Here is a 13,073-nt window from a genome sequence, read left to right as displayed (position 1 = left end):
GCACTGGGCCATGGGGTTCTCGCAGCACCACTACAAGGACGGCACAAGCAGGAAACACCTGGCTTCCCTCTGAACCTTCTGCAAAAGCTCCTCAGGAACACTAGCAGCTATTTATTTAGATGTCATGAGTAAATAATGTATTCACAGCCCTCTGATTGTTCACCCAGTGCTTAAAGCCATGGTTAAACACAAACATTTACCACCTGGCTCAGCTCCAGCAAGGACAAATTCTTCTTCTTAGTCCCTGTTAGAATCTCATTCAACTTCCACACCTTCCTCTGAAAACTCTGGAATGCCACTGGTGATCTTCAGGGCACAGCGTGAATGCTACCAAACCAGTGAATTGATGCATTGAGGAAGGAAAACATAAATACATAATAGTAACATACTGAAAACATCCTGCCAACAAAGAGACTACCAGATAAGTGACTAATTCCTTCAAAACAGTTCCAAAAGCATAAATGGCTGCTTCCTTATAACATGCATGAAATACGAAGTGTCACCCAAAAGCTACCGCAAAGCCATTTTAAATCATGGATCACAGAGGTGGCATAGAACCTCCTGTGCATCACACGTGCAGCTGGAACCTCTGGGGTTAAAGACTTTTACACAAAGAGAAAATCTAACTACCTAATACAGCTTGCTGCAGTTTCATGACACTGAGTTCCACGAGACGTGTCAGAACGCCTTGATGTTCTCACCAAGCAGGAACCTACAGTCCCAATGAGCATTCTTGCTCTCCCTTCTCTTATTATGGTAAAACTCTATGAAAATGTGCCAGCTCTGCAGAAACACATGGATCCATGTTAGGAAAGCTTTTTACAAGGCTAAGAATCACACTGTTTAGACAAAAAAGAAAAAAAGAAAAAGCTACTATTATTTTTTTTTTACTATTTTTTTGAAAAAATTCAGTCCTATCTGCCAAGAGTGAATATTATAATATCTGTAGAACTAGACAGCACGTGTCTAAGAATTTGTACAGAATAAGATGACAATCACTTGAAACACTGCTGCTGATTTGCAGTAAATACTGAGGGTAAAGAAGCCAAAGAAGACTGCAGACAAAACGTAACAGTAATTTACAAGAGAAAACAGGGTGACACCAGCAGGTTAGCTCAATATCAGCCTTGCACAAAAACAGAGAATACAATCAACAAAGAAATAAAGGACGGTAATGCTAAACTTAGGCTTACAGAAAATAGGTCTCACTACATAAATTTGGTGTGACTTTCTGACAAGAATATAGGTTGGACTGGATAAAAATACCTTGTAGTTTCTGACCTACTATACTTAGATCTCTGTAAGATTTAATGCCACACAACAGTCTGATTTAGAAGTTATTCAACACGAAGAAAACCTGGAATCTAAAACCACCTCATAAATTATTAGGGTGGCTTAGGAAAAATATTTGAAATCCACCTCATCAATAGTTAAAGATGTTTTCTTAGCTCTAAAAATCATAGCTCATTATACCCTTGAATACTATGAAAAGCTTCTTCACCTTCAATTTTTTCTGCAGTTGGAAAGCATATATACATACACACATAGTTAAAGGGGAGGATGTATAAAGTTAACTTAAACTCTGTGAAATTATTTCAGAGGTTCTTTTCAAGAAAAAAAAAACCTTAACATTAACAGATTTCTTCAATTTAAAAAAATAATAAAGTGTACTTAAAAGCCATTTTTTAGGAAAAAAAAAAAAAAAAGAGAGGATAATGATGAAAATCTGAGCCACTTCCACACATGTGTAACATCTCACAGCACTAAAGGTACGTAGCTTACACTGTATCCAGGAACACCTGGAAACATTACAGAGGATCATTTCACTGGTTAGACAAGGACAGGTATGTAACAAATTATTATGGATAAGCTGCTTCAAGGTCTTACTGTATGGCACACGTAAAGGAATTCAAGGAAAGAGGAAAATCTACATCATGTTAGCTTGTTTGAAAGCTTGCACAGGTACTTATTCCAAATTACCTGGCATGGAGGAATATGCTATGTCCTGTGCAAGACATTTTTTTCCTACCACATGAATCTGCAATACTGATTTCTTAAGGAAGGTCCAATGCTACTCAGTATTTCTGCCTGTTAATTGAAGGATTACATAAAAGCCTGCAGCTGATGGAATCTGCACAGAATACAAGAACTGGTGAAGGAAAAATAAATAAGAGTGAGTCAAGCCCGTTCCAGAGACCTACAGCAAACACTGAATTAATGCAAAAAACATCCTCGGGTACAGACTAGTGCAACACGCACCCCATACACGTGTAACAAAGGTTGTTTTATACTTACAAGATGAGGAACTCTGCTTGGAAGTGGAGCGAACTGAAAGAAGACTCCAAAGACATAGTGAATACTCAATGAGTATAGAAATCCAGCAAGCTGGAACTGGCTTCTTGGGCAAAACACCTCGTGGCAAAACAGAAGAGGAAAGATAGCAGGATTTAACATCAATATGTAGCCTTAGTGAGATTCTTCATGATGCATTTACCAAGTTCTAGTTCCCATTTTGAAATAGGAAAGTTAATGGACACTGATGATACCCAAAAGCTCTGTTTTAGAACAAAAAAAATAATGGCTTTGTTCTCTAAATTCTTCTTATAAGACCCAGGACAGGGCTTTTATAAGAATGCTGTAATCAGTGACACAAATGAAGTCAAGAATGGCATAAAAGTCATTAAAAATTATTAACTAATTATACGGACTGCTGTGTTCTAAATTAATTACTCCAGGTATTTGTCACTGTGGAGAGTCTAATAAGGCTACCTGACCAACACTGGAACGATAAACACAATGTGAGAAAATATTAGATTAAATGACAGAAAATAACACAGAAGTATTCTTGCATTATTAAATGAGTAACTGTCAGTTCCCATCTACAATACCCTACAGTTCTGGTCAACTTCTCATCACAGTAGAAAAGTAAAGAGCTAAGGGAATGGCAAGAATAGTATTAAGTGTTGATAAGACCAGGATGCTCCAAGATGCTGAAGATAATAGTTCTAAAGGGTAATCAGTGGGTAGAGAGGGAACAGCAGCAACAAACTGTGCTGTATAAAATCTGTACAGTTCACTTAGGCTGCCTTCTCACCCTTTGCCAGAACACTCAATCAATACCAAAGGGACCAAAGCCTTAGGAAAGGCAAACATTGTTGTCAAACCAAATACATTGCATGGAAACATTCAGATTTCATGAAGGTGCTGTCGCATGCACACGCATAGTTCAGGGATTCATCGCTCTTTGGCCTAAACTTTGAATAACTGCAGGAAGTGCCATTCTCACATCAAATTGTATCACTCACAAATCACGCAGAGATACATAAAAATGGCAAGAAGAAAGCATGTTTACCCAGTTTATCTACACTGGAAATTCTTCATTCAGAAAAATTCAGGTGGAGCTTTAATGACCTCTCGCCGTAGCCCTTTCCAGCAGCACCTCGCCAACAACCTACCAGGTGCCACTTCAGGAGCCAAACTGCTGGCTTGCAACAATCTAGCAATATGTAAACTCCTGTTACACACCTCTATCCAGAACCAAAAAAGAGCCCATCACCACTCACGACCCTAAAAGCAGGAAGACAGAGATGACACCGCACGCTGACGTGGTTCTTTCTTCCTTACACCCATCTTCTGTTAATGCAAAGCACCGAGAGCAACGAGCCTGCGTGTATTTAGTGTCCAACCAAGAGGAGGAGGTAATGCCGAGATGTCAAGGCCTGGATATACGTCTCACGTACCATTACCGTACCAACACACCTTACAGTAACGTTATCAACTGTAGCATGGCACAAGTGTCAACATTTTGGTCCAAAAGGCGAAAAACCCAACACTTGATCTCATCCAACAGCTTAATACTTCTTTTCTCCCAGCACACCCCAGCGCTGGTTAGCTTTTCCACGTAGAAACAACCCGCTTTGGTTACCACCCACAGTGCAGCACCCCGGGAAACACCTCAGGAACAACATTGCCGCATCCTTCCCTCGGCCCCAACGCTCGGCCTCTCATCTCAAGCCACACACCAGGGACACGTCCCCAAGCACGGCCCGGAGCGCTCGGCCCGGCTCCCCTCTGCCCGCAGCGACGGGCCCACGCCTCGATGCCAGGCGTCGAAGGGCGCGGGCCATGTGCCGAGGGCATGGCGGGGCGGCCCGGGCGGGGGGCGGCGGGGCCGGGGGCGCGGTGGCGGGGAGGTGGAGCCTGGCTGCGGGCGCGGGGACCTCCGCTTCCCTCCCCCGTCGGCCGCTCACCTGGCGGGGCCGCCCCTCGCCAGGGGGCCGGTTCCGCGCGGGGCGCGGGCCTCCCCGCCGGCCCTCCCCGCCGCTCCGCCGCCGGGCCGCGCGTTCGCCGCCAGCCGGCTCAGGCCCCAGCCGCCGCCGCCGCCGCCTCCCCCTCCATGGCCGCCGCTCTCGCCGGCTGCATTGTGGGAAGCTGACCTCACTCGCTGCTGCCGCCGCCCCGCCGGCTCCGCCGCTCGCCGCCATGGGGGCCGTGACCGACGGTGAGACCTCCTCCCTGCTGCCCTCCCTCCCGCTGCCCCCGCTCCGGGCCGCTCTCCCCGGGGAAGCCCCGCGCCCCGCCGGCTCCGCGCCGCGGCCTCACCCCGCGCGGAGCCCTCCGGGCCGCCCCGCTGCGCTCCGTGCCGGGGCCTGGGGCTCCGCCGGGCCTCCCGGGCCCAGCGCTCCCTGCCGATCCCAGGCCCCGCGTATTTAACGCGTTTTATTTCACCCACGTCCTCCTGGGTGAGCCCCTGCCGTGCCACGCTTCCAGCACGGAGCGCTAAACCCGAGTTTTTCCTCAGATGAAGTCATCCGCAAGCGGCTTCTAATTGATGGCGACGGAGCTGGGGACGACAGGCGGATCAATCTGCTGGTGAAGAGTTTCATCAAGTGGTGCAACTCTGGATCTCAGGAGGAAGGGTATTTGTTTGCTGCTTCTAAGTCTTGAAACTCACTGCTTTGCAGTTCAGCATAAAACTGAGCTTCTGTTTAGACAGAGAAAGTAAACTGCGTTAAAATGCATCCAGCCAGGCTGGATGTGGCTCTGGGCAGCCAGGCCTGGTGGTTGGCAACTCTGCACACAGCAGGGGGTTGAAACTAGATGATCATTGTGGTCCTTTTCAACCCAGGCCATTCTATGATCTCCGCTATGTTTGGCGCTATGTCGTTCTCAGGACAAAGCCCAGGAGCTATGGCAAGAAACGTGCACTGGAGATGGGTCAAAAATGACAGAGCAAACCATCCCGAAGTCTAACAGTGCTGTGAGGGCTCTGGAGATTGGCACGTTGCTTCATGAGTCAGCAGTCCCGTTATTACAACAGGATCACGACTTGAGTGTTCCAGTTGGCGGCTCTGCATTTGTTCTGCTAGGTGGGAGTTGTGCTGCTTCTGCTGTACTGCCCTGGAAAGAAGGAGGAAAACAACAGGGCAAAGAACTAAAGGTTGAGCAGCAACATGTTGTTCTGCTGTAGGGTCTGTGCTGATGCTAGATATATATTCCAGGAGGACACCCTGTGCTGATGCTGTGCACAGAGAAGCGCTGGAATGTTAAAACACTAATCGTGGTGGTCACAGAACCAGCCCTGGTTGGGAAGGGTGTAATCCCTGAAGCAGTCTGCCCCTGCTCTAATGCTGCTTTGCACCTTTAAGGACACAATGATAGAATTAATCAGTGCAGCATTCATTTTTAACTGCACTTTCAACAACTGTGCACTTAATCTTTGAAATATTTTATTACTTTAATCATTGCTGTCATTTTAACTGTTCCTTACATTACCTGAGGCTTTGTGTTCTCATTGTGTAAAACTGGGCAGGTATTTTCATGCTGCTGAGGAATAAACGTTTTGTTTGCTTTCAGTTACAGTCAGTACCAACGAATGCTGAGTACTCTATCACAGTGTGAATTTTCAATGGGAAAAACTCTTCTGGTTTATGACATGAACCTGAGAGAGATGGAAAACTATGAAAAGATCTACAAGGATATAGGTAAAGATGAGAAAAAAAACTATTCTTATTTGAATTTCTCTTTCATAAAGAAGCTCGAGTCACGTCTGATAAGCAGAATGTAAACATATGATGAGTGACCAAAAGAATACTTCAATAGCACTCATGCTTGCCCTTGTAGCTTGTCAGTGGGTAATCTGGGTATAAATAAAAACTTTTTTTAGTCTGTTAAAGTATAGATAGTTTTGAAGCTCGTGGAGCTAGCAGGCCATCGCGTAAAATATGAAGAGCTGTTTGTGATGATTTAGCAGAATGGATTGTTGGCGTTTGTTGTTTGATTTGTTTCTTTCTGTTAAAGAAAACAGTATAGCTGCAGCGCACGAGAAGATTTCTGAATGCAAGAAGCAAATCCTGCAAGCAAAAAGAATTAGAAAAAATCGCCAGGGTAAGGGGCAATATTTACACCGGGTGGTTTTATTAATGTGTTATCTTTTAAGATACGTTGTACCAGAAAACAGATTACGCGTTTTTGAAAATGCAGAAGAAAATGCTGTCATCGTTAATGGTGCATATAGTGCTATCTGGTGGGTTCCACACAGACTGCTGAAAGTTTGGTGGTTAAGGCGGTAAATCTCAGTGACATGTAACATCAGGAATACTTAGGGAGTAGCTCAGAGGTGTTCTCAAGCCAAAGAAACCCTCCCGAGCATTTTGACAATTCAGTTGACTTAAGAAGAACTAAAGCACATTATTAGCAGCAAGACAAAAGAGTTAAATAGGCTTACACCCAGCACCGAAAATCATGTAAGTGTATTCCTTCAGCTCTTTAGGAGGAAAGTAAGAGCTGATACAGGAACAGTTGTGCCAGTTGCATACCCACCAGCTCTATATATGGCCTCTGCAAAATACCTCTAAACCAGGTATTAGAGACATTTGTTTGCTACTCTTAAAAGACATACTGATATTTCTAGTTGAAATTTAAAACATTTCCCTGTAACAGTCTTATCAAAATTTAGCAATTGGGAAAGCAAAAGTTTGCATCCTAAAAGGTGAAATGTGAAAATAAGTAGTTAAAAAAAAAAAAAAACAAAAACAGTTGTAACAGGTGAAATATAACCATCATGTTGTTCTTAACATGCAAAAAGTTAAAGAAAGCTGTTGTATCTCTTGCAGCATTTTATTTTTCTCTAAAAGTCTTAAATGTTTGTGTAGTATCCTATCCACAGTTTTCTATATACATATATATATATACACACACACTAGATTATATATATATATATATACTAGATTATATATAAAAGCAACACTTAAGATTCATGCACAACAGAAATACATGTGAAGCAGTACAGAGCTATCTAAAGGTCATGTTTTCTCATCCTTTATCACAAGTACTGGCTAAGTTTGTGTAAGTAAGGGCTTAATATCACCTGATGTTTATTTAAAACTGATTTTAATGTAGTCATCTACTTGGATACGTTCTAGTTTATTTTTATACTTTTTTACGTGAATGCTCCTTTTTTTGTGCAAGATATCATGTAGAGATTTGAAAACATTAAAACACTTTTTCAGGAAGTAGAAAGAACTGATGGGAGATGTTTAATTCTTATATCTATACCTTCAGAATTTAGACTAATTATATCTAAATTTCTTTCAGAATATGACGCATTGGCCAAAGTCATACAGCACCATCCAGACAGACACGAAACACTGAAGTAAGTATGAGACTGCATTAGATTATAATAAACCAGCAAATCACAAGTCATCAGATTTGACATTTTCTTTCTTTCACAATTTGACCTTTTCCTCCCTGTTACACAGTTTCTTTTGATGCAAGAAAAACTTGTGTTTCATTTTAAAATTGTGCCCTTATCAGCTTTCTTTCATTGATCTCTATCTGTATGGGTTCAGAAGCATTACTAATAATTTTGTATTTGAAGTTTTTCCATTGTTAAGGTGAATGGATGAGCTGAGATGTAAATGCACGGCAGTTTAACAGTGACAAGTTGATCAGGAAAGAGAGATAGCGCGGCAGTGCTGTAAAGTGCAGCAGCAAGTAATCATGCAGAATATATATCATACAGGCAAGTAAGATAGAATAAGAATTAGAGAAAGCAAGAGAAAGCTTGTAGAGTTGTTCTGTGTTTTCCTTCTAGTAGTTGTTCCTGCATGCCTGGTTATAAATTACTACCTTGTGTACCACAGCATAACCTGCCCTGGCATGTAGGTAAGACCTACCTGTTGTCCAACTCGTCCTGCATATAACCTCCAGTATTACTTGTCACAGCTGGGTATGGATCACTACCTGTGCTTCTGGGTCATTTTGAGCAGTCACGAGGAGATCATCTTTTGAATATTATTAAGCCACAGAAACATTACAGGACTCATAGCACCTACAAGTTTGTTCTTCTTTACCTGATTAAAGGCATGACATCGGATTGCTTTCTCATTTAAATGTAGCTTGTGCTGCTGTCAGTTTTCAATGAAATTGTAGAGGGAAGCTATTATTTCACATCCCATGCTGTTTTATAGCAGAAGGAAGATTTTTGATCATACTATTTACCCTAATATTAGCAATTTTTTAGCTATAAACTTCTGACACTATTTCATACGCTTCTTTCTCATATATTATATTTTTCTTGAATTTCATTACCTCAGTCTTGATTATTACAGCTCATTCTCCTGTGGCTTAGCTATTTCTTACTTCACTAGTCAGGACACGCTACTTACCAAGGGTTCATAAAAAAGGATTATTAAAAGTGAAGCTTTTCAGCTAAGTCAGTTGATTAAGAATGGAAACAACCAATTGATAGGTTTTTTGTTGTTGTTGTTTTTAAGATGCCAGATTGTTAATCCAAGTTTCTTGAGCAGAGCTATAAATGGCAATAAGTTCAGCTAATAAATTTAGCATTTTGGCTTTTCTTAAACTTAATTTCTTATCTCCTTAGAAGGGTATATTGTTAGAAATACCCCTTTGCTCGTACACTGTAAGCATGTCTACAACATATGCCCTTGTGTCCTTAGTCCTTCATACCTGTAGTCCAAGACATGGACTTGAACTATAGCAGAGTCTCTATTCTACAGATTTTACAAATTGGATATAGTAAGAGAATGGAAACATTTTTAGAGGGAGCTTATTTCATAGGTATTCCAGCTTTAACTGACTTCACCATGTGAACACTAAACATAAAAGCTGTATGAAGTTTTCCTCTAGTGTTTTAATTACAAGGCTTTCTTTCTTTTGTTTGAGAGAAAAATATAGAAAAATCACATATTGTGAATCAGGAAAAACCACCCTTAAGTCAGTGTGGAGGGAGACTCGCTAACAACTCTTAATTGCTAAAAACTCTAGAGAAAACTAATTGTGAGGAGAAACGTCATGGTTTATTGCATGAGCTTTAGCAAGTCATACAGCACAATAGGACAAAGTTCAGAAAAATACTTTCTTTTATGCTTTTAAGGGACTATTTCTTGGAACTACTAGTCCTGCAGCACAAAGGAGGAGAAGCTGTTATTGACTTAGTCATGCGTAATGCATAGTAGCCAGTTCAGGAAGTGACAGGAGCCAAACCACTAAATGGCAGGGCCAGTGTAATTAACTGCCTTATCAGAAGAGCTGTTACAGCATGAAGCAATGACACTAGTCTTAGAAAAGGAGACAGAAAAAATGAGATTAGGCAAAGATTTTCTGGAGCTGAAAGTAAAAGAAGTTTACCAGGTGTAGCTTGGATGTTGCTAGAAAATTGCTTGTCTTCTCACTGCCTGCTTATAGCTGACAGTAATGCATAAACGATGTTTGGTGAGACAGAAGCCTTTCAGAAACTAGAAGCCAGATACTAGCAAAATCATTGCATAAGCCTATAAGCTGTCAGCCTGTTTCCATAATAGGAAGGTTTACAATGCCACACCCAACCATATTTAAGGCCTTCCCCTACAGATACCAGTGTACTACCTCAGAAATAGACAACACCCTCAGGTTGCATTAAACCAGAGCTTTTTCCCAACCATCGTGACTGGAAGCCCTTTTGTGATTCCCTGCTCAGACTAGTTGCAATAGCTCACAGTGCTTCAGAAAAAAACAACTTTGTTCCCTTGCTGACCTGCATATAGCTTTGCCTGCTAATTAATTGGCCTCAATCCACCTATCCTGTAGAGAAACAGGTTGTTCTCATCATATGGATCATAAATTACAGGAGACATTACAGGAAAATGAGAAGGGCTAAACTGGACAATCTGACAATTGTGTTTATTGCCTGTGTAGGTAAAGTAGCCTTTACATGTATGCTTTGTTTACCTCTGCAGTACTATTACCCATGCTGTTTATTTAATACTTAGTTTTAACCTATTTTTCAGTACATTCAGAGAACTTAAAAAAAATAAATTACTATGACAATTTATTTGCAGGCAGCTAGAAGCTTTGGGAAAAGAACTTCAACACCTTTCTCACATTAAAGAAAATGTTGAAGATAAGGTAGGTTTTTCATAGAGATTATTACATCATTATTTAATAGGAATATAATTTAACAAGAATCTGCTATGAGTTCTTTGGCTGTATATGCTCTGAATTTTCTGAATATACTCTTGATCATTCCAGTTGGAGCTGAGAAGAAAGCAGTTTCACGTTCTCCTGAGCACCATTCATGAGCTTCAGCAAACACTGGAAAGTAAGTGGTATTCTTAGGTAATACATGCGTGGGTTGGGTTTCAGCAGATCAGAAGATGAGATAGCTTCCAGCAGTGGGCTAGCTACGTGCAAATTTGAATACAGAAAAGCTAAATGACTTAACCCTGTGAGGCAGGGAGCTCACAATAGAATGGGGACTAAAGTTGTCAAATACAAGAGCTAAATTCAAGAACACAGTCAAAACATTATTTTATCATACCAACCATATTTAAAAATCAATGTTTACTTTTCATGCTCTAATACAGATAATTTTGTTTTAAATATTATTTACTGGATGCTTGCTATGTCCTTTGAAGACTGAATAATTGGTATAGTCTGTGAGCATGACCTGATTAACATACACATGTGGCCATAAGAGCAGACTTTCATTCTCTAAGGCCCTCTAGATCTTCTTAAGCAGAATGAACTGTTAATCCTGGATGCAGTTTAGCAGGTTATTGTTATTAAGCATTAATAACACTCGCTGAAGTATTAGTCTCTAAAATACATTTTTGGATGACCATAAGGTTTACCTTTCCGTTTCTAGAATTTTATGAAGGAAGTAAGAGTTTAGTGGAAGGAACAACCTTAGCTGAAATAAAACATCAATAAACAAAGATAGGGCATATAATTTGTAGCAGTCTGGCACTATTTGTTTGAATTGATCCTGCAGGATTTACCCCATATTTCCTGTAATAACTGTTGAAGAATCAGTCTTAAACATAGCATTTTGTATAACGTGATGCTCAACTACAGATTCAAGGCAATCAACATAAAATACTTTAGCTGGCACAGCTTTGCACTATAGCTTGTAAATACAATCTAAGCACATTTAAATAACAGTAATATGTTATTTTAGATGATGAAAAACTTTCAGAAGCTGAAGAATCTCAAGAAACTCAGATGGAAGCAGAGACCAAACAGTAAATATTGTGAAGACTACCGATGATACTCTTGAAGAATACTCATACGTCTTCACTTTGTTTTCAAGCCAGTAGGAAAAGAGCAGGAGCTGAAAACTTTCTATTGCTTCTGTGAATTTTAATGCACAAGTGCTTGTTTTGCTTATGTTCCAGGTGCAAACAATTCCAGATCTGTACAGATGGACCCTTTGTGTTAATCCATAAACTTTGACAGGAAATATGTTTTGGCTTACAAAAGGTGAATCTTCTGTACAGTAATTGTGAACTAAGGTGTTTGCAAATCACTGTCAATAAAAAGTGTTTACAAACAGTTTTCTGTTATTTGGTAGGCATTGAGCTGAATGGTAAAGCCTCTTTTTCTTACTTGGTATTACAGTGGTATCAGTGCACCTTTGCACAAGTCCCAGTTTCCATGCCTTAGTCCAGATGGGACCTAAAACAGAACCAAGGTCTTAAATTTTCAAAGTAGACTAGAACACACTAGTCTAATTCTATAGAAGTGATGTATTTTCTATCAGTGTTCCTCAAGGAGTATAAACCAACAAAAATCATGCTATACTATCTTTGTTTTTTTTTCATAAGCTGATCCAAAGCACTGCAGTGATCTGAGCCTCACAATGCTGTGTTCTGTGCACCCATTTCAAAAATGCATTTTGAAGCGATACATTTAAAACTGCAGTTTAAGTACTTTGTTCTTGTAGAACTAGGATTCTCGTCCTGATACAATTATTTTTTCCTGCCCCTGGATTTCATTTGTCAACTGAATATTTTGAAATAGGTTGTGGAGCCCTTCCTTCCTCATGATAACAAACGTAAGCTGTAGGGCAACAACTATAATGTTAAAGGATCCAAGATACTTTGGTTATTACTAGGTAGCATAGAGTGTATCCACCTGGACTGTCCTGCAGTTTGCTGGGAGGTAAGAAATGTAGGTTTGAACCTTGCTGACAAGAGAAGAGAATTGAGTGTGCTCTAAGTTTTTGTAAGGCAGCGGGCAATTTTGACATTTTGGATCTTGGTCAGACCATGACATAAGTAGGTTGTCCAGAGAAGTTGTGGATGCCCCATCTCTGGAGGTGCTTAAGACTGAATTGGATGGGCCCTGGGCAACCTGTTCTAGTGCTTGATCTAGTTGGCAACCCTGCCTGTGCTGGGGGGTTTGGAACCTGATGATCTCGGAGGTCCCTTCCAATCTGAGCCATTCTATGATATGCTGTTGGACTAAAATAACAGCACTGTACAGAATGGAGCCTCCTCCTCAAACAAGGTGGCAGCTAAGTGGTATTTCTGGGGTTGCAGCTTTGGGCTTCTGTAGTCTAAATGCCACATAATTCCCATTCTCAGTGACAGTGAGTTTGCGTGCACTGAGCTGAACAGGCATCTGAGCTTGTTCTGTTTGCATTCCAAGTTTGCTAAAGGCAAGCCAGCTGAATGAGAAGTCATACAACTTCAGTAGCACAGTGCAGCTGTAGACTAATAAGCTGTCAGAAGTCTTCTAGTTCACAGCTGGTCAACTCAGAACACAGGGAAAGCTCAGGTTTGCCTGTT

At 41.1% G+C, this 13,073-nt stretch overlaps 2 protein-coding genes across 3 annotated transcripts in view; one reads left to right on the top strand and one right to left on the bottom strand.

Moving 5' to 3' along the window:
- ATXN7 (ataxin 7) overlaps positions 1–4,299 on the bottom strand; it is an 80,164-nt gene extending 75,865 nt beyond the window's left edge. Inside the window, exon 1 of one of the 2 annotated variants that reach the window (XM_015293292.4) lies at positions 4,251–4,299. The gene's annotated coding sequence lies outside the window, so the exon portion shown is untranslated. Of the gene's footprint in view, positions 1–2,295; positions 4,022–4,250 lie in introns of those variants that run through there. The other variant, XM_025154753.3, reaches the window with a different exon arrangement.
- A 152-nt stretch (positions 4,300–4,451) lies between these two features.
- THOC7 (THO complex 7) lies at positions 4,452–12,199 on the top strand. Its single transcript, NM_001098238.4, has 8 exons — positions 4,452–4,501; positions 4,802–4,919; positions 5,857–5,984; positions 6,301–6,387; positions 7,597–7,654; positions 10,344–10,410; positions 10,534–10,603; positions 11,462–12,199. The coding sequence occupies exons 1-8, from the start codon at positions 4,483–4,485 to the stop codon at positions 11,527–11,529; spliced, it is 615 nt and encodes a 204-aa protein (NP_001091708.3). The 5' UTR covers positions 4,452–4,482; the 3' UTR covers positions 11,530–12,199.
- Positions 12,200–13,073: the final 874 nt, after the last annotated feature.

Source organism: Gallus gallus, chromosome 12, assembly GCF_016699485.2.
Source record: "Gallus gallus isolate bGalGal1 chromosome 12, bGalGal1.mat.broiler.GRCg7b, whole genome shotgun sequence".
Taxonomy (NCBI): domain Eukaryota; kingdom Metazoa; phylum Chordata; class Aves; order Galliformes; family Phasianidae; genus Gallus; species Gallus gallus.
This window is presented reverse-complemented; position numbering and strand designations above follow the sequence as displayed.

What these genes read in the sequence shown, in the direction of transcription:
- THOC7 (NM_001098238.4), top strand. An exon ending in TCTGGATCTCAGGAGGAAGG is followed by an intron (nt 4,920 to 5,856) that starts GTATTTGTTTGC and finishes GTTTGCTTTCAG; the next exon opens with TTACAGTCAGTACCAACGAA. An exon ending in AAAGATCTACAAGGATATAG is followed by an intron (nt 5,985 to 6,300) that starts GTAAAGATGAGA and finishes TTTCTGTTAAAG; the next exon opens with AAAACAGTATAGCTGCAGCG.